The sequence below is a fragment of the Dermochelys coriacea genome, chromosome 13, assembly GCF_009764565.3.
Source record: "Dermochelys coriacea isolate rDerCor1 chromosome 13, rDerCor1.pri.v4, whole genome shotgun sequence".
NCBI classification, from domain to species: domain Eukaryota; kingdom Metazoa; phylum Chordata; order Testudines; family Dermochelyidae; genus Dermochelys; species Dermochelys coriacea.
This window is the reverse complement of record NC_050080.1, coordinates 21,621,106-21,645,463: the sequence shown is the minus strand read 5'-3', so window position 1 is coordinate 21,645,463 and position 24,358 is coordinate 21,621,106. Positions and strand designations below refer to the sequence as shown.

At 44.6% G+C, this 24,358-nt stretch overlaps 1 protein-coding gene across 2 annotated transcripts in view; it reads left to right on the top strand.

The window, feature by feature from the left end:
• TOP1 (DNA topoisomerase I) overlaps window positions 1-19,486 on the top strand; it is an 80,014-nt gene extending 60,528 nt beyond the window's left edge. Inside the window, exons 10-21 of one of the 2 annotated variants that reach the window (XM_038369806.2) lie at window positions 2,157-2,278; window positions 3,386-3,508; window positions 5,120-5,307; window positions 6,025-6,169; window positions 7,491-7,634; window positions 9,335-9,520; window positions 11,321-11,389; window positions 12,233-12,347; window positions 13,529-13,656; window positions 15,297-15,391; window positions 16,516-16,665; window positions 18,053-19,486. In XM_038369806.2, coding sequence (XP_038225734.1) covers window positions 2,157-2,278; window positions 3,386-3,508; window positions 5,120-5,307; window positions 6,025-6,169; window positions 7,491-7,634; window positions 9,335-9,520; window positions 11,321-11,389; window positions 12,233-12,347; window positions 13,529-13,656; window positions 15,297-15,391; window positions 16,516-16,665; window positions 18,053-18,155 — 1,568 coding nt within the window. In that variant the 3' untranslated portion in view covers window positions 18,156-19,486. The other variant, XM_043495674.1, reaches the window with a different exon arrangement.
• Window positions 19,487-24,358: the final 4,872 nt, after the last annotated feature.

The window sequence follows — 24,358 nt, the reverse complement described above, 5'->3', positions numbered from 1 at the left end:
CCAGGGATTGGATTAAGTGACAGGTACTTTAGAGTGAAAAATGCAATTTTCATCCACTCAAGTGGCATCTGTCTGTAAAATTGCTTCAGAAGCAGTGGGCTGTTCCCATGAAACATTGTGGAAGTTTTAAAATGAGAAGTGGTGAGATTCTTTTTAATCTGTAACACGTTCAAACAAATGTCCAAGCCATCCCAAAGACTATCTCTAGGAAAATGAGGTGTTGAATTCACACACAAGCTATTGTGAGAGATTTGCTCAGCATCCTACTGTCTGTGCTCCGGAGACATTGTCCAATTCAGAGATTACCCCAGAATAACTTCTAGCCATCAGTACTCCACATTTGGTCAACCACCTGCCAGCTTCCTCTGAGTAGAGGAGTCCATCCCAGGACCAGTCCTGCTTTTGCAGCAGAATGCCGGCTTCCATCTGACAGGGTGTCCATATTACTGCCTCATTTGCAGCACCAGACTCCTGTAAAGGAGCTGTGGACGCCAAAGTAGCCTGTTAGTTGCTCTTGTTTTTTCAGCTGAGTTACTAACATTCAGGGCTCTTGATAAATTCCATAGTACTGAAGTTGTAGTCCCATCACAGGAAGACTGCTCAAGCCTTTGAAAGAAGGGAAAGTGAGGGATGAAATTCAATCCAAGCAAGTCTGTTTCTGCAGTTCTGTTTACGAAATAACAACCGAGGCCAGTAGTTACTCTGTGCCAACTGTAGGCAACTTTTGAGCAATTTTAATGGGATTTAACCCCCAAAACATCTTACCAGCTGATCACTGGCATCTTTTTCAACTGGTTTAGCAGCCTTAACCCTTTTTCCTTTACAACCCTCTGTTTTGCTGGTTCCCGCTATAAGTACACAAACTGTGTATGTTTGTTCCAATTAAACTAACAGCAATCCTGTTGGTATCTTAGTTTCTGGTGTGAAGTATTCAATCATCTTTGGCCTAAGTGAGCCTTCCTTTGCTATGTTTTGTTGACTTAAGTTCTTTAGGTTGGGCAGATAGTTCCCTCACTTTAATTTTTGCATATAATGTATATCTTTCACTTGGTGAATCAAGAGGACTACATTTTACTTCCCCAGTAGTTTGTTAAACTGTTAACAGTAGCAGTTCTGGCAGTGACTTTTGTGAGGTAAGAGTCAATTAAAAAATCACTGGTGCTGACTCTTCAACAAGCAATTGGGATTTAAAATATTCCTCACTATTAGCTGTATCCATGAGATGCATTCAAAATATTTCTCAGAGAGCGCTGGAGCAGAATGTGATGTCAACAATGAGATCTGGGACTGAAGAGGCATGCTCAGTAGAAAAGGTAGACCTTGAATGTTCAGCAGTTTCTTATTCCTCACTCCCAAAAGATCTCTTCTTCACAGTGATTTCATTTTGAGGAAAGGCTCTATTGTGATCCTGCAGCCAAGCTGAAATGTGACCTCACTGATCACTGAAAGAACTAAATGTGACTCTATTTTGAGTATGAGGAGTTGGAGACACTGGAGTGTATTCCCATGATACCTGAATCTCTTATTCCATTGGTTGGTAGAGTTCGCAAATACTTACCTTCCTGTGCAAGGGGAGATGAGTGTTTGGCATCACTTACTACCCTACTTGTGGGTGTCACTGGCGTGTGCTTTGGCAGAGATTTGCCTTTGTTCTTGGCTAGAAATAGCTGCCTATTCATAGACAGGAAGTTGACATGTTTTAAACAGTGTGTGAGGGGAATAGGAATGCTAAATGATTCGTTGTCTCCTGGCTTAGTAAAGATGCTGAGAGGCAGAAGATGGAATTGAATAAAAGCTATATTATCATATTATAACATCTATATCATAAATCATATTGTAACTATTTTAATGCAAGTCAAATTTTAGGCCTCAATAGTCTGATCATTCTTCTCTACTCCCTTTGCATCCCATACTTAGTGTCAAGGGACACTAGTTTGTGGTGCCATACGGCACACTGAACAAAACCTCACTGAAATACTAGGACAAACCGTATACTTCCATAGGGTGGCTAATCTGGCTGTGTATTGTATGTCCACAGCAGTCCACCGTTGCATGGAAGGGTTCCTGGATCTCTTGAAACATCACAGTGCAAAAGCAGAATGGTTTAGGGGATGAACATCTTCAGCTGACCTTTTTTTAAACCTCCTCTCTCATAGGTAAAGTAATGAAGCTGAGCCCCAAAGCAGAAGAAGTTGCTACATTCTTTGCAAAAATGCTTGATCATGAGTACACTACAAAGGATATCTTCAGGAAAAACTTTTTTAAAGACTGGAGAAAGGTATGGATCCCTGGACTGGGATGACAGCCTACATGGCCATTTTCTCCTGAGTGTTAGAGAGAGAAATGGGGCTACTCTGACTTGGTGCACAAAATGCTAGTGCGAGGCAGAGACCAAAGGGCTGGCTCAGATGTTAGCACTGAAAGTTCCTGTTTACGCTGTAGTTTTCCAAGAAGAGCCTCCCTGTAAATATTTCTTAAACGAACAAGGGTTGACCTTTTGCAAGTCATACTTGCATGTGATGTGACATAGTGGGTATGGCTGAGCTGATCATGACGTTTTTATCGATGACCTGGAAGAAAATGTAAAATCAGCACTGCCTCTTCTGACTAGCAGAGAAAGATATAACACAATCCAATAGCTGGAAGTTGTAGCTAGACAAATTCAGGCTGGGAATAAGGCACATGTTTTTAATAATGAAAGTAACTAATCGTTGGAACAACTTACCGAAGGTTGTGGTGGATTCTTCATCATTGACAATTTTAAAATCAAGATTGGATGTTTTTTTCTAGAAGCTCTGCTCTAGGAATTATTTGGAGAAGTTCTGTGGCCTATGTTTTATACAGGAGGTCAGAATAGACAATCACAATGGCCCCTTCTGGCTTTGGAATTTTGAATCTTTGCCCCACTGAAACTGTGGAATTGAAGAGCCATCACTACCTTTGCATCAGAGGCTAGCCCCTTTCTGAGTCTTGCAAAGTAGGAGCTTCACCACCCCAACCAGTATAAGCATGCCAAGAGAATAGGCATATTCAGGCAGCTGGCCCAGGTTACCTAGGCGGCCTCTCCTTCCCCCAGTAACGTCGTCAACCCTTGAATGGCTAAATGGTTTGAAAGGTTGCTGTGTAATATAATATACACTCTGTGCTTGCAAAGATCAGACCGTCTTAATGTTGTGTGTGCCACATATACCCTCTTCATCCTTTTCTCATTCTCCCTGACTAGGTTGAGTACTTACTAGAAGTTGACAGCTCTTTGATAGACAGGCAGAAGCTGTGTTTATTAGGAGCACCTGCCCTTTGGTACCTTTTTAGGGGCTGGGAGGGGCAATTACATATCCTTATTCTAACTATAAGAAGGTTTCAAGTTCTACTTTCATCCTCCCAGGAAATGACCTCAGAAGAAAAGAGTACCATCACCAATCTCAACAAGTGTGACTTCTCCCAGATGAGCCAGTATTTCAAAGCTCAGTCAGAAGCTAGGAAACAGATGTCCAAGGAAGAGAAACAGGTACTCTAGGGAATTGTAGAAGACTGTTCTAGCCATTTAGGTGTCTCTTTATCATAATCCTTTATTCGTTCCTCTGGCCATATCATCTATGCACAGTCTGTCACTCCTCTCACACTGAAGGGATTTGCTAGAACCTTTCCCACCCAGCGTGGATTGGCAGAAGTATTGCACTTCTAGCTAAAAGTCTGTCTCTCTGCTGATCTTAATGTGATGACTAAGAGGCCAGCGGCTCGTTTCCTAGTAACATCCTTGAGATTCCTTGTGTCACTTACGTTCTTCTAACATGTCTGCATAGGTAATATGTTGAGAGCAGTGTTTAGTAAGAAACCTCCACCTACTGCAGTTCTCTTTCTGATGATAAAACATTTCTGGCCCTTTCTCCTTCAGCATCATAGTGTTACTAGGATAAAGAGGGGTTTTTTCCCAAGGAGTATCTGCATGTCTTCCCTTCACTCCCACACAACCCCTAGATACCCACTTTAGTAAGAACTAGAAACTTATCACAAGATCTAAATCTGGTTCCATTTAGTGCCTTGGGTAATGTAATTCTAGTTTAACTGTCCTAGGTGGTGAGGTTCAGAGCTCCTCTAATTGGATGGGGGATGCTTTTCCCAATACAGTTGAACCCCATGGTGTCAGGATTCAAAGGTTCCCAATATGGAAGAGAACATGTGCCTGGCTTTTCTGGCTTTCAGCCTTTTATTTGATAAATATTGGTTGACACACAACCCACCCCACATAACTAATAGAGTAGAAGGGGCTTTTTTTTGTCCACTTCTCAGTTGGTGCAACTTCATTTAAGGGTGCATTGATTTCTTCATACCTTTCAACCTTGTGTTGTTAGGTCTCAAAGTGAGAAGCTTGTTTCTTTAAACAACATGATGTTAAATGCAGTGGGTCAAAAGTCCTTAAACTTGATGTTTGTGGCACATGGGCAAGGGGAATGGAGAGGCAGTTGGTTTGGGGAAATGGGTCAGAGACAAGTGAATTGTAATTACAAATTTAGAAAAAATTGTACATGTTGCATGTATTACATTAGCCTATTAGTAAGGCTAAGATTTTTGTCTTGGATATTTTTAGTAAAAGTCACGGACAGGTCCTGCAGGGTCAATAAAGAAAATTCACGGAAGCCCGTGACCTGTCCTTGACTTTTACTGAAAATACCCTTGACAAAATGGGGAGCTGCAGAGTCCCCACACTGCCTCCTGTGGTGGCTGGGTAGCTGTGGGGGTTCCAGCTTGGAGTTTCAGGGTCCCCTACCCCAGGGGTAGTGGGGGGACCCTGCAGCTCCCAGTCTCCACAGTCTGAAGTCACTGAGGTCTCTGGAAGTCATGAATTCAGTTACATCTGTGACAAAATTGTAGCCTTCGCTATTAGTTCCTGACTTTTTTATTTCTGTTTGTCTCACCATTTAGATTGTATGCTGTTCTGGGCAAAGACTGCCTTTTATTCAGTGTTTGTACAGCACCTAGTACAATGGAGCCCCAGTCCGGATTGGGGCCTGTAGGTGCTACTGTAATACAGATAATAAATGAATTTTGCTTCATTCTGTCACTGAGCTACTTGGTGTCTTTGGGTGCAGTGCAATCCCCTTGCTTTGTGTCTTCCTAGAAAATCAAAGAGGAGAATGAGCGGTTACTAAAAGAATATGGCTTTTGTATCATGGATAACCACAAGGAGAGGATCGCCAACTTCAAGATTGAACCCCCAGGTCTCTTCAGAGGGCGTGGCAACCATCCCAAAATGGGCATGCTGAAGAGACGGATCATGCCAGAAGACATCATCATTAATTGCAGCAAGTGAGCATGGGATGCTTTGCACCTTGCTTTGCTTACTAGTTAGGATAACTTTTTTTTATCGTATATGTAACTTGACATGGCATATAAGCATTCAAAAGTTCTTGTGTTGGGTTTCTTGGTCATTTTAGGTGTTTAGAAGGGTGAGAAGTATAATGAAAGCATCAGTTGTCTACAAGGCATTCTTTACATAAGTTGGACACAGAGCTCTGTCCACACACATCATTGTTGATCAACACCAGCATCTGCTGTTACAGTGCAGGGCAGCTCCTGTTACATTCTGTTCCCTTGGGGCCAAAGGGTATTTATTTTATGTATGGATCTCCCACTTGACTTTTTCTTGTTTCCTAAGAGGCAACAGACCAATGTGTAGGGTCTTCAGACTTCTCCTTCTCCATGTAGACAAGTGAAGCTGCAGAAACATCCCCAAATCAAAGCAATGAGCTTCCCAACAATGCTAGTTATCACAATAATTAACAAAAAGGAACAATTCCGTATGAAGCGTAAACATGACTGTGTCTCTTGATCTTTGACTTTCATTTTGATTCATCTTACTATCCCGCTACAGAAATGCAGTTGCCCAGACTAGAGTGGGGAGAGAGACTTGTTTAATTTTTGCTGTCCATCAACACTTTAATCTTTGCTGGTCATCTATATTTTGTCACCTGGGGTCTATTAAGACCACTTCTTTCCTCTTGCTGTTTTTGTTACCTTATGCAGGGATTCCAAAGTTCCCCCACCTCCTCCAGGTCACAAATGGAAGGAGGTCCGGCATGATAACAAGGTGACCTGGTTGGTGTCATGGACAGAAAACATCCAAGGATCTATTAAATACATCATGTTGAACCCCAGCTCTAGAATCAAGGTAATGTTTTATCTGGAAGGTTGCTTGGCCATGCTGCATCTTAACCAACTCTCTTAAGGGGGGCAGTGTGGCTATCTAGTGGTTAAGGCAGTGGATAGGGAGGCAAGACTGACTTTTTTTTCTTACTCTACCATTGACTCGCTATGTGATACTGGGCAAGTGACTTTGCCTTAGTTTTCCCCATCTGCCAAATAGGGGGTAATAGCTATTATGTAGGGGTGTGGAATAATACGTATGAAGTACTTTCAGATTTCTGGATGAAAGGATGTTCTCGTCCTAGTTGGGAGCCTTTCATGCTCTGGAGTAAACTTAAAAGAAAATTTCTGCCAATTTTGTCTCTAAGTTTGGCCCCAGTGTCTCCTGCCTGATCATGCAGTGAATTCCTAACCATGTGCTGGGTGTCAGTCAATTGAAAAGGCATAAATCCAGCTATATTACTTCACTGCAAGATGGAGGAGGAGGTGGTGTTCTGAGAAGAACAAACCCCGCTGTGAGCACGGATAACTGGTGATTGTCAAATCATGTAAAACAAATGATGAGATTTTGAAGGTAATTGGATTTCCTTTTTTAGTAGAACAGATTTTTGGCCTTCTCAGCAGGAAAATTGCCTGTTTTTAAGAGAGCCACTACACTTACTCTGTGGCTCCCTGGAGCGAAATAAGAGTCTTGTCTTGAGTGTATGGTGGGACATCATTTCTGATGACCTATAGTAACCGTATCATCACACATATCTAATGTGCTATTCACATCTTTTTTTAAATGAGTTCATTCTGCTGTCTTTATGGCTTTACTGAGTGGGTCTCTAATTGTGAGAAGGGGACCGCTAAGAAAATAGCAATCTCCTTAATAGAGTAGGGGGTACCTTTGTACATTGAGGGGTTCTGGAAGACCAAGTACCTCTCTCATCTGATTTCTGACTTCTGTGCAGGCACTTGATGTCATGGCTACTGAACTATGTGCAACTGCATGTGAACTTAGTTCAGGCAGAACTTTGAGCAATGAATTCCCAGTGATTTTGTGCACATAGGTTTGAGTAGGAACTCTCTCTGCTTCTGCTGCTCACTTGCAGGTGTGCTGACTTTCTTGTAAAAAGAAAAGGAGTACTTGTGGCACCTTAGAGACTAACAAATTTATTAGAGCATAAGCTTTCGTGAGCTACATCCGATGCATCCGATGAAGTGAGCTGTAGCTCACGAAAGCTTATGCTCTAATAAATTTGTTAGTCTCTAAGGTGCCACAAGTACTCCTTTTCTTTTTGAGAATACAGACTAACACGGCTGCTACTCTGAAACCTGTGACTTTCTTGTGACTGTCTCTGCAGGGTGAGAAGGACTGGCAGAAATATGAGACGGCTCGGAGGTTGAAGAAGTGTGTGGATAAGATACGGAATCAATATCGAGAAGACTGGAAGTCCAAAGAGATGAAAGTGCGACAGAGAGCTGTGGCACTGTACTTCATTGATAAAGTAAGAGTTGATTTCTGGCAGTTTCCTCTTCCTGCCTCATTCTGAATAAAAATGCTGGGCTGTTGGGCACCTGTCCCTAAGCCCAAATAAAATTCTGATAGAAACGCTCATAGACTGCACAAATTTAAATAAGGGAGTTGAAGGGCTTCGAGAGAAACCACTGGTTATTCTATTAGAAGTCCAGTCCTCAGAGTACCCAGAGGTCTCCTCCTGGAGTGACTCTGGTCTCCACTTCCTCCCAATTAACTGGAAATCCAGATCAATAAATTGCCATACTGAACCTGGCTATTGCCATACTGAACCTGCTCACATGGGCAATATTGTTTTGTTCAGACAAAAGTCACAATTAGGTTAATTCCAGAGTCCCCCAGTTGGATCAGTGGGAGCTCTGCAGGTGGGTGTATGGCCCTTGGCTTCCAGTGGTTTCTGACTCCTACTGGAATGCTCCGCTTTTTATTACCACTGAGTTATGTGAAGCTCACGACTCTGACGTGAACTGTGCTATTTCTTCTTGCCACACTTAAGAAAACTGTAGTCCGTCACCATGTTTACACAATTGTATTTAAAACTGTGTCCCAAATAGTGATAACACTGCTGTGTGGCTTCTGTGACCAGTTAATTACTCATTTTGATCAGTGTGGATTGAATTAAATTACAATAATTTTAGTCATGATTTAAATTAGCAAGCAGGAAACTTCGTAAATAATTGCTTTTAATCTTGTTTTGCATGTGTACTTTTTAGTTATTTTCCTAAAGAAAGGTTCATTCTCCTTGGTAGGTAACATTAAAACACGTTTGTTTGCAATTATTTGTAGCCTCTAAATGTGCTGGTACTTTTGGCAACCAGGAGGGTACGCTATATCTATATACATTTATTTAAGCAATCATATAACTCAATCTACACTTATGCAGATTCTTATTTTTAAACCTGCTTATTTGCTCTTAATATCCCACTGGGAACCTGTCTACATCCTAAAGTGTCTAAATATCTTTGAAAATCTGGCCCCATGTCTTTAGCATTAATAGACTTCATCCTCTTCCACCAGGTTTGTATGCCTAGATTGGAAGAGGAAAAGCTTTCCTGTTTGGTCAGCTCTGTCAGTGTCTCTCACCTTTGAATAAACTAGTGCAAATGAAGAACATTAATGCATGTTCTCTCTGCAACTGCTAGCTAAAATGAAACCAAAAGTAACTAAGGCACAAACTTTCTTTTTTATTTAAAAAATTTTACTATTACCATAGCTTACCATAGGTTGTCATAATGTCAAATTTAATTTTAAACAGGTTTTTTTTGTTTTTTAATTTATGTAAAAAAATCCAGTTTAAAATATAATCAACTTTTTATTTACCCTGATTTTGATGTATCTTTTGAGGTCTTCTCTCTCTTTCTTTTGGTTCCAGGCATATAACTTCCATTACACTTCATTGTGTCTCCAACTATTTATATTTTAACGCCAGTAATCTAAGTTTCAAACCTCTCCTTTTGAGAGTTACCTGTTTTTAGCTTCTCTGACTGTCCGTGCTCCCCTTCTGTTCAAGGATCAGGCACACACGGTACCCTGCTAAATCGGAAACCCTGGTTACTGGGCAGACGACTCCTAGAGGACCCACAATCCATAAATTACCAGAGCAGTTTGAAATGCTAAACCTCTTATTTTGATTCCATTTGCCCACCTCCCCTTCTCTTGTTCAATTTGTAGCTTGCCCTGAGAGCTGGTAACGAGAAGGAAGAAGGGGAGACAGCGGACACCGTTGGCTGCTGCTCCCTCCGAGTGGAACACATTAATTTGCATCCGGAGTTGGATGGCCAGGAATACATGGTTGAATTTGACTTCCTTGGTAAAGACTCCATCCGATACTACAACAAAGTCCCCGTTGAGAAGAGGGTGAGATGTTTCCCATTCTCGTCCCCGGGCAGTGTTAAAAGGAAAGGAGGAACTGGCTGGTGGAAAATCTCCAGAAGTGGCAGTTCCTGTACATCGTTTTTTATCCAAATGTGAAGGCAGAAAATAAGATAGCTTATCTTCCCTTTCTGTGGGTGCTTTGGAGGAGTAAGCCTGCCACCTGCCTGGTTCTGATGTGAAGTAACCATACTGTGAGGCCTTTATTGAAGTTTCTCCTTTTCTAAGGTCTCCACGCTCTGAGCTGGTGGCCATTTAGTCCATGCCATACCTATGTGACCAGCAATGGTTATTTTTAAAGCCATTATGTGGATGGGTTGCTAGTCTGCAGCCTTAGCATCCTGCTTTTTTCTCGGTGGTAGACGTCTTTGGGACACAGTCGTATCCACACGTGCAAAAGCCAAACCTCCCCCAGAAGCATGAAGGGCACAGGGTGGCCAGTACCGGGCTGCATTGTTACATTGCATTGTTAGTGTAGCAGTAAGCAAACTTGTAGTTATGCCTCCAGTATCATGGACATGTGCCTGGATATCATACAAGGGATTGCTTTTCTTGAAGCTCACGTCTGAATGTTTGCCTTAAGTGGGCTAGGCCCTGTTCTCAGGTACTCTGGTGTAAATCAGTGGAGTAGCTTCACTGAAGTATGCCTGACCAAGAACTATTGTACAAAGTACATACCTGCTGACTGAGACCTTTCTGTTCCATGCAATATTTATTTGCTTTGTTTATATTCAGTCCACCAGTTCTATCTCTGTTGTTACTTGGATGGCTCCAAAATAAATCTCCATCCATTTAATATAAGCAGAGGCGTTAAACAAAATCCAGGGAGTTATTTACGCTGTATTTACTCTGGTGTAAGATAGGAATCTGGCCCACTAATTATACTTATAGCATAGAGTGTAAAATACAGTGTTTGTAATGCTGTGACAAATTGAATGGCGAAGAGCAGTAAATGTTGACTTTTTTTTTTCAAACTACTGCTATTATAGAAATGAGGGGGTCACAGGGGTTAAGAAAGAAAAATCTATTTTTCTGTTACTAAATTCATTGGCATTAGTCCTTGGCGTGTGTTCTTTAGGAGTTCGCAATGGGGGAATTGATTATTATGGAAATAGAAATCTCTGAATATTAGATGTCTTGTTATCAAAATGTGTGGCTAAAAAGCCTGGAAGTTGAATTTTCAAGTGATTTCAGAGCCATGTAGAGCAGGGATTCATGGTCTGTCTGCATAATCTAGGAAGCCGTGATTGTTTTTGAGTGTAACTGCTTGTGGTGTAGTTATATGAAACATCAAATGCAACAAAGGGATGTGGCTGTATCGGGGCTGCCAAGGCAGTTTACGTCACTGGTTTGGGCCTGAGATGGCAACTCTGCCCAATGGGAGAAGGATCAGGGTGCACTTTGGCTAGCAAGGATGCTCTGAGAGTAACCTTGTTCTGTCAGGGAAAAGTGGCGGTAGCAGAGTCTCCCTCAGCTCTGACCTAGAGGAATCACCTCAGAGGTGTGAGATGGGCCGTTCTTTCCTTGGTTCTTCCGCTGCCAGGGTGGAGACTATTAGCACAAGCTCAAGTGGTGACTTGGGATGTGGACACCTATCACTTGGAATGGGATCCAACTCTTCTCACATGGACCACCAGGTAGCCTTTAGAAGGCAATGACCTTCAGGCTTCATTGAACTGGGAACCCAGAAGCAAAAGGCTCTCTATCCCATTCCCAAACCCCACGGCCATCTAGTCTCCTTGCTTTGCGTTGTGAAATATTTTTTCCCCTTCTCCTTTCTTATAGGTTTTTAAGAATCTACAGCTGTTCATGGAGAACAAGCAGCCTGAGGATGACCTCTTTGACAGACTCAATGTAAGCAACAACACTACTTCAGAGCTCCTTACTCTAACCCTAGTGATTCTTACTATGCTGTTAGACGAACGTAGTATGACGGCTCTGTTGTTTTGGCCAGCCAATAGCAAATCGTATTGCCACAGAGGGCTTGATTTCATCTGTCTCTTTCCAGTGGGCCTGGCAGAGACTGGCACAGAGGCAATGGCCATCTGTCTCCATAGGAATATGCACATTTACGTGACTGGTCTAAAATCTTAGTCTTTAAGCAGACTGGCTTGCTCCGACTAAGGGCTTGTTGCTATGCAACAGCAGCCTAAGCATGGGGAGGAGGCGTGGGATGTGTGAGGTGATAGCCTTGCTGTCCACCCCCCCACCAACACATGCACACGCGCGCACACGCATTCAGATCAACTTGAACACTGTGAAGGAGCTGAGTGCCTTTACTGAGGTGAGACAGACCCACCCCCACGTATTGGGGCCAAAAGTATAACAGTGAAGGAAGAAGAATTGCTTTGCCATTAATTCAAGTGGTCACATCAGATGCTAGTTCTTCCTCCTCCCTAGTCTCCATCAATGCAGATCTACAGCCCAGTTCGGCCCCAGCCCCTTGTTCACTTTGTCAATAGTTGAAGCTACCACATATTCCATTATTCCTTTATTGGCCTAAGGAAGACAGCAAAGTTCCAGACATGGGTTACATATTCTCCTTGCCTGGATCATAGTGTTTTGTACCTAGAAATTCACAGTTAAACCTCTGGTCCAATGGCAAGTCTGTGAATCTAGCAAGGATGCAAATATTCAGAAAGATTCTAGTCCTAATGCTGGAGTGACTGAAACCTCAAACTCTTTCTGCTCCCTTAGACCAGTATCTTAAATAAACATCTTCAAGACCTTATGGAGGGCCTGACAGCCAAGGTATTCCGTACTTACAATGCCTCCATTACGCTACAGCAGCAGCTAAAAGAACTCACTACCCGTAAGTGCTATTGTCTGGGACCACCTAGCCTCATTTGTGGTGATGATTTGTGTGGTGGTGATGCCTTGGGCTGGATCCCTGGGGTGCCTCAGTGAGTACAAAATGGTCTTGCTGGATAACGAGGCCCAAAACCCTAGGAAGGGAATGGACAAGTTATTTAGGATGAAACATGGCTTAGGATTTTCCCCAAAAACTCTCCCCTCCTTTGGCTTAAGGTCCAAAGTTTGACCTCCCTTGAAGCTTTTAGATTATTGGGAAAGTATGTTCTGGTCCCTCACAAGGCTGTATTGTCCCACTCTAGTGGCACAAGGCAACCTCAAAGAGGACTTTACCAGCTTCCTAGGGATTTCCTTAAAATGCCAGGTGGCATAGGGTTGGCTATTCTAGATCTATGCTACTCCCCTTGCAGCCCCCAACATAAGAGGCATGGCTGACATGAGTTTGTTGAGGGATCTGCAGCCTCTAACCAATCCACAGCTGCCAAAACAGCCCTGTGGCTACTGGCTTGCACTGGGGATGGGCCAGTGACCCCAGGACTGGGGTGATGCAGACTTGGCCTACAGCCATCTTGGTGCATTCATACCATCATCTCCAGGTGTGTCTTGATGGGTGTCTTATCTTATGAAACTTAAAATTCTAGAAGTGACCCTTTGAGGTCGGAAGAGAGGGAGAGTGGCTGTGTCCTGGAAAATCCCCCCTTCAGACGTGCAGGCCAACATTAGTACTTGGCCATTTTTGTAACGCCATCCATCCAAATGCTGCACAACACATGGGTGAGCCAACCCTCCTTCTAAGGCAAGGAGATACCGTCCTTTCTACAGATGGGGGAATGGCGGCTTAGCACAGTTAAGTGTCAGGCCCAAGATTATGTAATATCAAGAACAATCCTGACTTACTCTGTTCTGAGTGCAAGATATGCTGTCCCTCTCCATGTTGACTATGATTTGCTCTTCTCTGCTGAAATTACTCATGACTGTGGTGCACAAAGAGAAGCAAATGGCATCTTTAATTCCTTGGTCCCAGAATAAAATTTGGGTTTGGGATTTAAATGAGGCTGGCATACTAGAGATGAATTCAGACTAACTTAGCCTCATTAGTGAATATGAATCAGTAAAAGCAACGGCGCATGTCCGTGGCTGCTCAGCCTCTCAGAATTTTCACCTATTTTTCGACTTTTTCAGCGGATGATAACATCCCAGCAAAGATCCTTTCCTATAACCGTGCCAATAGAGCTGTTGCTATTTTGTGTAACCACCAGAGGGCGCCACCAAAGACTTTTGAGAAATCCATGCTGAATCTGCAAACCAAGGTAACTTTCAGTCTCCTTTCGATTAAAGACGGAGCTAGAAATCACTTTTTTTCCTTTGCTTGTGGGTGTATCATCATTTGCTTCTAATTGTGGTGTAGCAAATTCCACTGAAGGGGAGTCCACTTTCCACTGCCTACGGAGTGCTAGTGTGGCTGGGTCTGAAACCACTCTGTCTTGTCATGAGTCCTCTGGTTTTAAAAAGAAATCTTCCACCTTGAGGACAGGCTGACTGAGACACAAGCACCGTTCTTCACTTGGATAGAACAAAATCTGCCACCTCTCAGCTAACTTTCTGCCTCCTAGCCAACCAATCACGTGCCGAGGTCATGAGCTGGCTTTCTAGGCCAAAAAAGTCCCTAGAATATCTTTCTTGCAACATGTCATTTTCCCCTCAGCAAAGTCTGATTTGCACGCTGAGGACACGCTACAGAGCTTAATTTAAAACCATAGTCCTTTTCTCTGATTTGTGGCCCTGAAAGGAAACCAGAGCATGTGTCTGCTCCTTTCAGAGTGGCCTGGTAGACCTTTTGTATCAATTCAGCTTTTGCGCACAGTGCATTCTACTCCTCTAACTCGACCTCTTCCTTTACAGATTGTTTCTGCCGAAGGCCATGAGGTCAAAATGTGGCTAGGTCTGTTCACAGCCTGACTTTAAAATAACCCTCTCAATAAGGTGTTCTGTTTTAACACTAGGGTGTTCTCTTGCTTCTGTAACACCTAACCTGGCTGCCCCCACCCCTGATTTTTACAATTGAATTGAGTTGTTACCTTGGGAGGAGGAGGAGAGTTTCAAAATAGCAGTTAAGGACTAAGGAGCTGGGAATCTTTAAACCTTAATAGATCCCACGCTAAGGCTGACTGTCTAGATTCAGTGCTTGATATTTTTTGGAAGATTACAAGAGCATGGAAACCTTATGCCTTAGGGCATAAACTGATCACCAGCCAGGGTCAGGAAATTTCCCTCCATGGGACTGTATGGTATATTTAGATGAATTTTTATTGGTTTGCATCCAGCATACTCAGAGAGGCTAACTGACTAAATGGGCTATTGGCCAGCTCTGCTTTGGCAAATCCTACTGTACTTCCTCTCAGTTCCCTTGCTCAGATGCCAATTTCTGAGCAGTAACCAGAGGATTTATCCTACTTACTACCTTCTGGTTGGAACTGTCCATTCCTAATGCCACAGGAACCCCTTTCTGTGACAAAGATGATCCCCTCTGCACTGTCCCCAAGCTGGTCTCTGTGCACAACACATCTGAAATACCAATGGCCTAACTTTTACAAAAGTGACTTGTGATTTGGAGTGACTCCATTTTCCAGTGTTCACCTTGGATGGGCTTGATTGTCAGAGGGCAAGTGCATAGCAAATTAGACACCATTATGGTGTCTTAAGTCACTAGTCACTTTTTTGAAAATGTAGGCCCAGTGTGTGAGGTTTTTTTTAAAGCCCCAGGCTTGTGTCCCACTCAGACATATACTTCACCGGTTGAATCCCAGGCCCTTCGATACAGGTGGCGAATCTGCTAGGAGGTTTGTGCAGTTCACCTGGATGTCAGTGAACCCCTCTTCTGTAGTCGTTCACACTTTGTGGGTGTGACTTCTAATTCCCACCCTGCTCTCTGGGTTTTTGCCTCTTCTAGATCGATGCCAAGAAGGACCAGTTAGCCGATGCCAGGAGAGAACTAAAAAGTGCCAAAGCCGATGCCAAGGTCCGGAGGGATGAAAAGTCCAAAAAGTAAGTCTGGCTTCAGTGCAGATAAGCTGTAAAAGGTCTCACGCGGCAGCGCAGGGCAACAGCCCAAAACGGGATTGTTACTTCAGCGGTGCTGCTTTAAATACCTCCCCCCTTCCCTTCAGATCCATGATCCTCTGAGTTTTTGTTCCCCATCCCCCCACACTTTCGAGCCTGCATTAGCAAGTGGTCCTCCACTAGCTGAGGAGCACGGTGTAGTCTGTCATTGTCGCTCCTTACGTGGTCACTAGCAAGCTGCATGGATCTCTGCTTTTCACAACATACCCTCACCCCCAAAGCTTCCATGAGCTCGGCATGTGGCTGATGGTTTAGCGAGAGACTGGAGGCACGTCTGTGACAGGAGAGTGCAGAACACTCCTCAGAATCCCCAGGTCATATCATCTGAGCCTATTAGTGGGCCATCTTCACTCTTTAGTTTTCAGTCTCTTATGAAGAAATCATTGTGTTATGACTCGTCCAAACCTCTCTCTGTTCTACTCCGCCACACAGGCCCTACCCGCCTACCTACCTACCTCTCCCAGGAAGCAGTTTGCTGAGCAATGAGCTTTCCCTCTGGTGCACAGAGTAGGAGATGGATGGTATCTTAGTGTCTGCTTCAGTAGAAACTACAGAGCAGCGTGTTGGGTGCTGAATGCAAAAACCAGATAGGAGCATACACTTGCACTTAGACTTTCAAAGGGGTGCTCTACAAACAGAGTAGGAAATATGACCCTCTTTCAGATCAGACTGAATACTGCGCTCTTGTGCTTAATAGATGATCTCATGCCACTTCATGCAGGAGTGGACTGCCTGGCTTTAAACTGGGGTTTTTCTTTATACGGGAATAGGAATGTTACCGCTAGAGTCCTGGACAAATTCCAACTTGGGGAACTGCATTCTGCCTCCTTAAAACGTTATCAAATAGCTTTAGTTAATATCAGATTCTTGATTTTGTGTATTGTCACCTTTCACCTCAGTGCTGATTTGGTATCATTTGCCAAGCACTGGATCTTTTCAGGGAAGGTGCAAGTCAGTAGGGTCCCTTTGAATCCCCATAGGGTAATAATGCACCCCCACAAAGGCCTAGCTCTTTCTGAACAGTTCCCTGATTCTTTCCTCACCCACAGGACAGTGGAGAGTAAGAAAAAAGCTGTGCAGAGGATTGAGGAGCAGCTGATGAAGCTGGAGGTTCAGGCCACAGACAGAGAGGAGAACAAGCAAATTGCCTTGGGCACCTCCAAACTCAACTACCTGGATCCCAGGATCTCAGTTGCCTGGTAAGCTGCCATGTGGGGAGGGATTCCCGCCTGCCCCTGTGCTGTGTCCACTGTCCCAGAGTGGTGGGAGGCTTAGCACAGCTCTGCCTAGTAACCCGTTTCCAGGCAGTAGCTTGACCCTCCTGGAAATCTCAGCCTCTCTGAATCTTTTGTATTTTAGACCGACTTCAGTCATTTTTTCTAAGAGCACTTTCCAGCAGGAACCACAGTGTCTCTGGGACCAAAAGGGCAGTGACTGTTACATTGTTGCTGCTTACGTTTTGGTGTCTTAATTTAGCATCTGTAGAGACTAGAGACAGGCATACTGTGAACACTTCCTTCCCCTCCCCCTCAGCTCTCCTAGCACATCTCTCTTCTCTTGGCCAGCCACCTCATCCTGCTCGTTATTTCAGTCCTGAGCCCCTTCTGAGCAGACACTGCGATCATGCCAGTTTTGTATGGGAAGCGGCTTGCGATGTGGACGGTCTCAACCTAACCTTTGTCAGACACAGGAGTTGGGGATTCTGCAGTCAATGGTGAATTCAGCCTTTTAAATTGCCTACGGTATTAGAAATTCCTACCGCAAAGGCTTCTGTTTGAGAAGAGGTGGCTGGTGCCAAGGGATTTCCATTATGCTTTCAATGCATCCATATAGACCAGATGAAACACTCTTCAGCAGCCTGGATGGTTCTTAGCAAAGATACACCTGTCCTGTGATCTCCATTAGCCATCCTAACGTCTCCTTCGCTACTGGCACTTACAAGGATAACGCTCAAGTTGCAAACCATCCTGCGACTTAAATCCATCCCAAAGTAATCACTTCGAGTGACTAAAACAGCCTGGACTTGCTAGCTGCAGAGCCTGCCATGTGGCATCGGAAAGGTGTTGTGCAGTAATGTCTCAAACGTGACCTGTGATCACAGTGATGGGGACAGATAAGGGTGCCCACACCCCTGAGTTTGGCATGTCAGAGGCCTCGAGGACTATGGGAAGGGAGGTAAATCCGCAGCAGGCGGGGTGGGTAGCGGGTGAGGTTGGGAAGGAGGTGTAGCAGGTTTTAAGTTCTTTGACACGAGCACTATGTCGTATACCTTTGTGTACCAGGCCAAGCACAATGGAGTCCTGTCCCCAATTAGCCTAGCCTCTCTTTGCAAATATTAAGGAGAGGGACAGCTAGCAGCAAGCTGAGTTGGTCAAGAATTGTGAATAGGGGTTGGCAAGGCTGGTGGGAGGATCCAACCTGGGGGGGACCAGCTTTGTGTGAGCCAGTGAGTACGGGGGCACAGGAGAGAACAGGAAAAATGTTGCATTGGAGCAAAAAGAATAATGATCCTCGGACAGGTGCTCCTATTAAGAGAGCATGTTTGTGAGCACGGGTGACTAACTTTTGTCTTCTTCTCTCCTGCAGGTGTAAGAAGTGGGGGATTCCTGTAGAGAAGATTTATAACAAAACCCAACGAGAGAAATTTGCCTGGGCAATTGACATGGCAGACGAAGATTATGAGTTTTAACCTGTTTTTAATGAGCTGGATTTTATGGAAAAAAGGGGTGGGGGGGAAGCCTGGTTTTAGGGAGATTGATAAACTGTGAGCCTTACTTGTCCTAATTGTGGGGGAGGGGGTAAGGAGGGGCAAGCGAGCATCCGACAAAGAAACCAACATCTTTGAGAAAAGATAAACCTGGAAATATTATAAAGGAGCTGAGCCAGTTGTCCTATGGACAACTTATTTAAAAATTGTTTCAGAGATCCAAATTCTAGCTGTATGGTTTGGTTTGGTTTGGTTTTGTTTCTCTCGAGGCAGGGCAAGTGGATGGGGGATTTGTCAACCTTCCACCAGGCAAATTCATCATTACACTGAAGAGCTTGGGGGATCTTTAGCTACTGTATACAAAATCCAATTATATTGGTGCGTTTTTACAGTTAGGGTTTTGCAATAACTTCTATATTTTAATAGAAAATGGACTCCTTAAACCCCTGCCCCTCCCTCTGCCCCATTTCAGGAATTTAACAAAATTTTAAAACCCAACGCACCTGAGACAGCTGTCACGATGGTCATGGAGGTACCTGCTTTTCTTTTATTTTATTTTTTGTTAGTTTTACTCAAAACAATCGTGGCATTGGAACATGAATTTAATAAAAATGCAAAACAACCCACGACATCTGTTCAAAGCAAAGCATGATGGGAAGATGCTTCCTGACTTGAGTGTTCTTTTTTAAATGTGAATTTTTTTCTTTTAATTATTTTAAAATATTTAAACGTTTTTCTTCTTGATCTTAAAGATCGTGTAGATTTTGGGGGGGAAATAGGGAGGGATGGATGAGTGGGGGGGCAGGATGAGTGGAATTTGAGGAGAAATGAAATCGGTGACAAACAATTTTCCCATCATCCTTTGTTCTGAGCATGCTCTATACACTTCAAGAATACCCACTTTTTAGGTTTGGCAGACTGTTTTCTTTGCTTTCCCCCCCTTTTTTTAACCCTCCTCCCCTCTTTTACTTGAAAGATTTTTATTGTGTAAAAAGAAGTTTCACAGGTCAATAAATTTCGAGGGAAATGAGCATTGGTCCAAAAAAGGAAAAATAATCAAGATTTTAGGGCTTTTATTTTTTTTCTTTTGTAATTGTGTACAAAAATTTTAAAAATTAAAAAGCAGAATTTTAATGTGAAACCTTTTTTTTTTTTTGCTATAATCATTAGTTTTAGAGGCATTGTTAGCTTAGTGTGTGTGAGAAGACCAGTTCCCGCAGTCTTTCCTCAACAAGTATCTTCTATTTTTATCATGAATTCCCTTTTAATCAACTGTAGGTTATTTAAAATAAATTCCTACAACTTAACCGAAAGTTGGCGTTTGTGTGTTCTTCCATCCAACTACCCACAGGGGCCAACAGCAGCCTCCAGCAGTGAGAGCATCACTAAAGGGGTGTGGCTTAGGTGCGACAAAGCAACATGCTATCCCTCCTCAACATGTGCAAGCTGCCATAACATGGTCAGTGGACTGAGAGTCAGGAGAATTGTGGGGTAGTCCTAGCTCTGCCACTGGTCTAGTGTGTAACCATTGGGCAAATCACTTCACCCGTACCTCTGACTTCCTTCCCACCCTTTGTCTGTCTAGATTGGGGACAGAGATTTTCTCACCGTATTTATACAGTACCTAGTACAATGGGTCACTGCCATTACACAAAGAACACCTCAAGCTGTAATCTCATTGCAGCTCATAGACTAAACATAGTTCTTAGGCTGGGTCAGTAGTTGGATATGACAGCTTCAAAGAAAACCATAGGTTTCAGAGTAGCAGCCGTGTTAGTCTGTATTCGCAAAAAGAAAAGGAGTACTTGTGGCACCTTAGAGACTAACAAATTTATTAGAGCATAAGCTTTCGTGAGCTACAGCTCACTTCATCGGATGCATTTGGTGGAAAAAAAAAAACCACCATCCGATGAAGTGAGCTGTAGCTCACGAAAGCTTATGCTCTAATAAATTTGTTAGTCTCTAAGGTGCCACAAGTACTCCTTTTTTTTTTAAAGAAAACCATGTGTTCCAAAAAGTGCTTTTGGTGATTCAGTAGGTGGCACTCTTCCTGCTGAAACTGTGACCTGGTGTGGTACTAGGGGCAGTGTGTGCCTGGAGGGGCCAGATTTTTGATGAGCTCTAAAATTGAGATTTTGATTATGAGTGGTCTTTGGATCCCATCGAATTTTCTACCACAGTCAAGGGGTTTGCCCTGACGTTCTCATTGTGCTACCTTTCTAAACTGTTCCTTGTGCATTATGTTGGCTAATTAGTCTTCACTTGTCTTCCTAGCTGTTGTGTAGTGTTTGCAATGTGCTGAATTTCATCCCAGTGCTGGGAGGAGTGCACAGTACTCTGCAGTCCAGTTGGAGGGTGGAGACTCAAGCAAAAGGGGTAGCCAAACAGGATTATTACTTTATTTTAACTCAGTCAACTGTTCCTCCTCTGTTCCAATCTTGGTGATGCTGATAGATAACAGAGAGATGATTTGATTTTCACCAAGACTGAACCTGCTGTACACTGTCATGCTGGATGGCTCCTACAGCTTCCCCTCTTGCACTTGCAATAAGACTGGATTTACCTGGATTTGAGTGTATTTGTATGTATGTGAAAACATGAGTGTCTGGTTAAAAATGATCATTCCATTCCAAGGGCCCGCTCCTGCAAGCTTTCCACGCACAGAGCTGCCCCTGCGCTCAGTGGGAGTTCGTTGTACAATGCAGGGCTGTCCTCTGGAGATTTATTCTCAAGATGAGGCTGGTCTCTTGAAGGCTTTCCTGTCTGTGTGCAGGCTATACAAGGGGACTGGAACAGATAAGTGGGAGTGTTGGAAAGCAGTGAGTTGTCAAATGGGAGATGTGGTGCACTGCTGGGGAATGGAGCAGCCATTATGGGTTTAGCAATGGCTTATGCCACCATGGGTGCTTTAAGCTATTGGAGTAGAAGAGGAATGTAGGCCGGGTGACAGGAGATTTCCTGGCCCTCTACAAAAAGTCCCTTCAGTTCCTTAACTTTCTCTAGAGAGAAACTGGAAACAAATACCAGTGAGCATCCACCTTGCCTCAAAGAACAGGGCGGCGCACACTGCTCTTGCAGGGCTGTAGAGCAGAGATGGGCAAACTATGGCCTGCAGGCCACATCTGGCCCACAGGACCATCCTGCCTGGCCCTTGAGCTCCCGGCCGGGGAGGCTAGCCCCCGGTCCCGCCCCTGCTGTCCCCCCTCCCCTGTAGTCTCAGCTCGCTGTGCCACCAGCACTCTGGGTGGCGGGGCTGCGAGCTCCTATCAGGCAGCACAGTGGTGGGGCTGTCTCCGGGTGGGCAGCGCAGCTGCCAGACATGCTGCTCTGAGCGGCATGGTAAGGGGGCAGGGAGCGGGGGGGTTGGATAAGGGGCAGGGAGTCCTGGGAGGGGCAGTTAGGGAACAGGGGGCAGTTGGATGGGGCAGAGGTTCTGGGCGGGGGACGGTCAGGGGTTGTGGGAGATTGAATAGGCATGGGAGTCCCAGGGGGCCTGTCGGGGCAGGGGTCTGAATAGGGGTCAGAGCAGTCGGGACGGGGAGCAGGGGGGGTTGAATAGGGGTCTCGGGGGGGTGGTCAGGGGACAAGGAGCGGGGGGTTGGAGGGGTCAGAGGTTCTGAGGGGGGCAGTCAGGGGGTGAGAAGTCTGAGGGGGTGGATAGGGGGCAGGGGCCAGGCTGTTTGGGGATGCACAGCCCTCCCTACTTGGCCCTCCATACAGTTTTGGAACCCTCAGGCCAAAAAGTTTGCCCACCCCTGCTGTAGAGCGTCAGCCCTGTATAGAAGCCCCCATTCTGTCCGTGGGACCTGAACTTACCACCCTTGGCTCAGAGCATAGGGAATTGAGTGATACTTCAGGAAACTCCAGTTGTATCTTATTTTTCCGCAGGCCAGCAAACACCACCTGCCCCACTTCATTAGTGTTTGAGTTGGTGAGGGTCTCAACCAGTTCTGCATTGATGAGCCTCAGCACTGCACCTCGTGTATGATCTGTAGCTTGGGGGCAGGGGGGAAAGGCTAAGGAAGCTGATCTGCCCTCCCACCCCTACAGCTGCTCCCTACACACTAGGCTCTGGGTTGTGCCCCATGTTTGGAAGCCTGTCCTGCCACTGGCTGCAGGACAGAAGGCTCCGGACTGGCACTTTTTCCCAATGCTGAACTCACTCAGAGACCTGCTAGTGGGAGGAAATGGTGAATGTGCAGCAACTTGAATGGATGTGATAAAACTAGCAGTGTGATTTGGGGGGGTGTCGCAGAGAAAGGACTAACCCCGGCTACGTTGGAGCACCTGCTCCAGTCTGTCCAGTGCAGAACTCACAACAGGAGAAATGCTGAAGGCTCTGATATGGTGCAGTCTGTTGGTGGAGTTGTGGGGTGAGCGTCGGGAGACCTGGTGTTCTATTCTTGGCTTAGCCATTGATTTGCCATGTGTCCTCACCTCTTTGTGCCTCAGTTTCTCCATTTGCTGAATAGTGGTGCTTTGGACAAATTTCTCTCCAAGGCAGGGGGGAATTAGATCGGGATTGCATCATTTCCCTTTTGGACACCCTTCTGGCTTCCTGGGGGAAGGGTGGGGAGGCAAGGAAGACGTGAGGGTTTCCCCATGTAAGTTAATGTCGGCCTTCCTTCTGTACTGTGCCACTTGTATTCCAGGATTTGGCCCAGTTGTGGTGGTTCCACAGGCTGCCTGCTGCGAGGGGCTGGGGCCCTGAGAGTATTGTGGAGGATCTCTGCAGGAATGCTCCTGCTTTTTGTGAATGCTCTAAAGATCTGTGGGGGAAAACATCATGGTTTTCAGGCTACCCACTGGGTTTGATGACCATGCCACCCCTGCCCAGATGATCCTCAAGGCTGCAAACATTTTCCATCAAATCTGGCAGGTTTCAGAGTAGCAGCCGTGTTAGTCTGTATTTGCAAAAGGAAAAGGAGTAAATCTGAATGACCCTAATGATTTTTTGGTTTTTTTCTAACACTGTAAGGCAGGGTATAGCCAATTTCAACATCCAGTCTGTTCTACTAGGAATAACCCCATGCTTTCAGCAGCCTGAGGACAAAGCACAGCTTCCTGTGTGAATTATTCTTTGTTATATTTTAAGACATGCTTTTTTGTTTGCTGTGATTTGCTGTCTGTAGGTAGCTGCAGCGATTTGACTTTCAGGTTATTTGGAAGGCTTCCTTTTAAACCAAACACACGCTGCAGAAAACGCATGCCAAGAGAATTGGAACGTCCGTATTTCTGTAAATAGCTTTCCTGAGCCTTCCCGGCTTGCTCATGTTTGGAACAATGCGGATGGATAAAAATATCCTTTCTGTATATGCAGACACCCCCCCCCCTTTGTCCAATAGTTGAGGACTCTGGAGTGGATTATTTTCTGATGCCTAAGGTTACTGAGCACGTCCCCCATATTTCAGGGAAACAGTGCTTCCCACCAGGGATTCCCTCTTTCTTTTGTCTGCTCTAAAGCAAGCAGGAAGTACAAAGCTCCAAGGCCTCTCCAGCATGAAACGTGATACTTGACGTGATCAGTGCTGCCAACTGAGCGAACACAAGGGGTTCGAGTCTATTCAGAAATAATTTAAAGTGATACTAGCACATTGTTTGGACCCAGATCTTGGCAACGTGAACTTCTGGTACTGATATATACTGTAGGTGATGATATCTTGGACCTTCACTTGCTGCATGTATGGCTGTTGATTGCAAGACCCATTCCTGTTCCTGCCAAACTTGCTGACAAAACTGTATCTGGACATGAAAGTAAGTGCCAGGCTTTTGCTAGTTTAGAAACAGGTGAAGAAAACCCAGTGTTGCCAAAGGACCAAAAAAAAATTTTTTTTTTTAGGGTCGGGGAGGAGAAGACATTGTATGCATCCAAAATAATAGAAGCAAGTGAGTGACCAAGCCGTGACTCTCTTATTTAGAGAAATATCCCTGACAGTCGGTATCTTCCAAGCACTGTTACAAATGCTGATTAATCCACCTTGTATCACTGTGATGTGGTTAACACAGTTATCCCTATTTCAGAGATAGAGAAACTAGAGAGACACTGGCCCAGATTTCAAGAGCTCAGTTCCCATTGGGCAACTAAATAAGGGGAGGGTGTTTAGACACAGGTCTCAGCACACTGGTTGCTGCTGGAGGCTGAGTGTTTCTGGAACTAGGAGAGCTTCTCAGAAATCTGTCTCCAG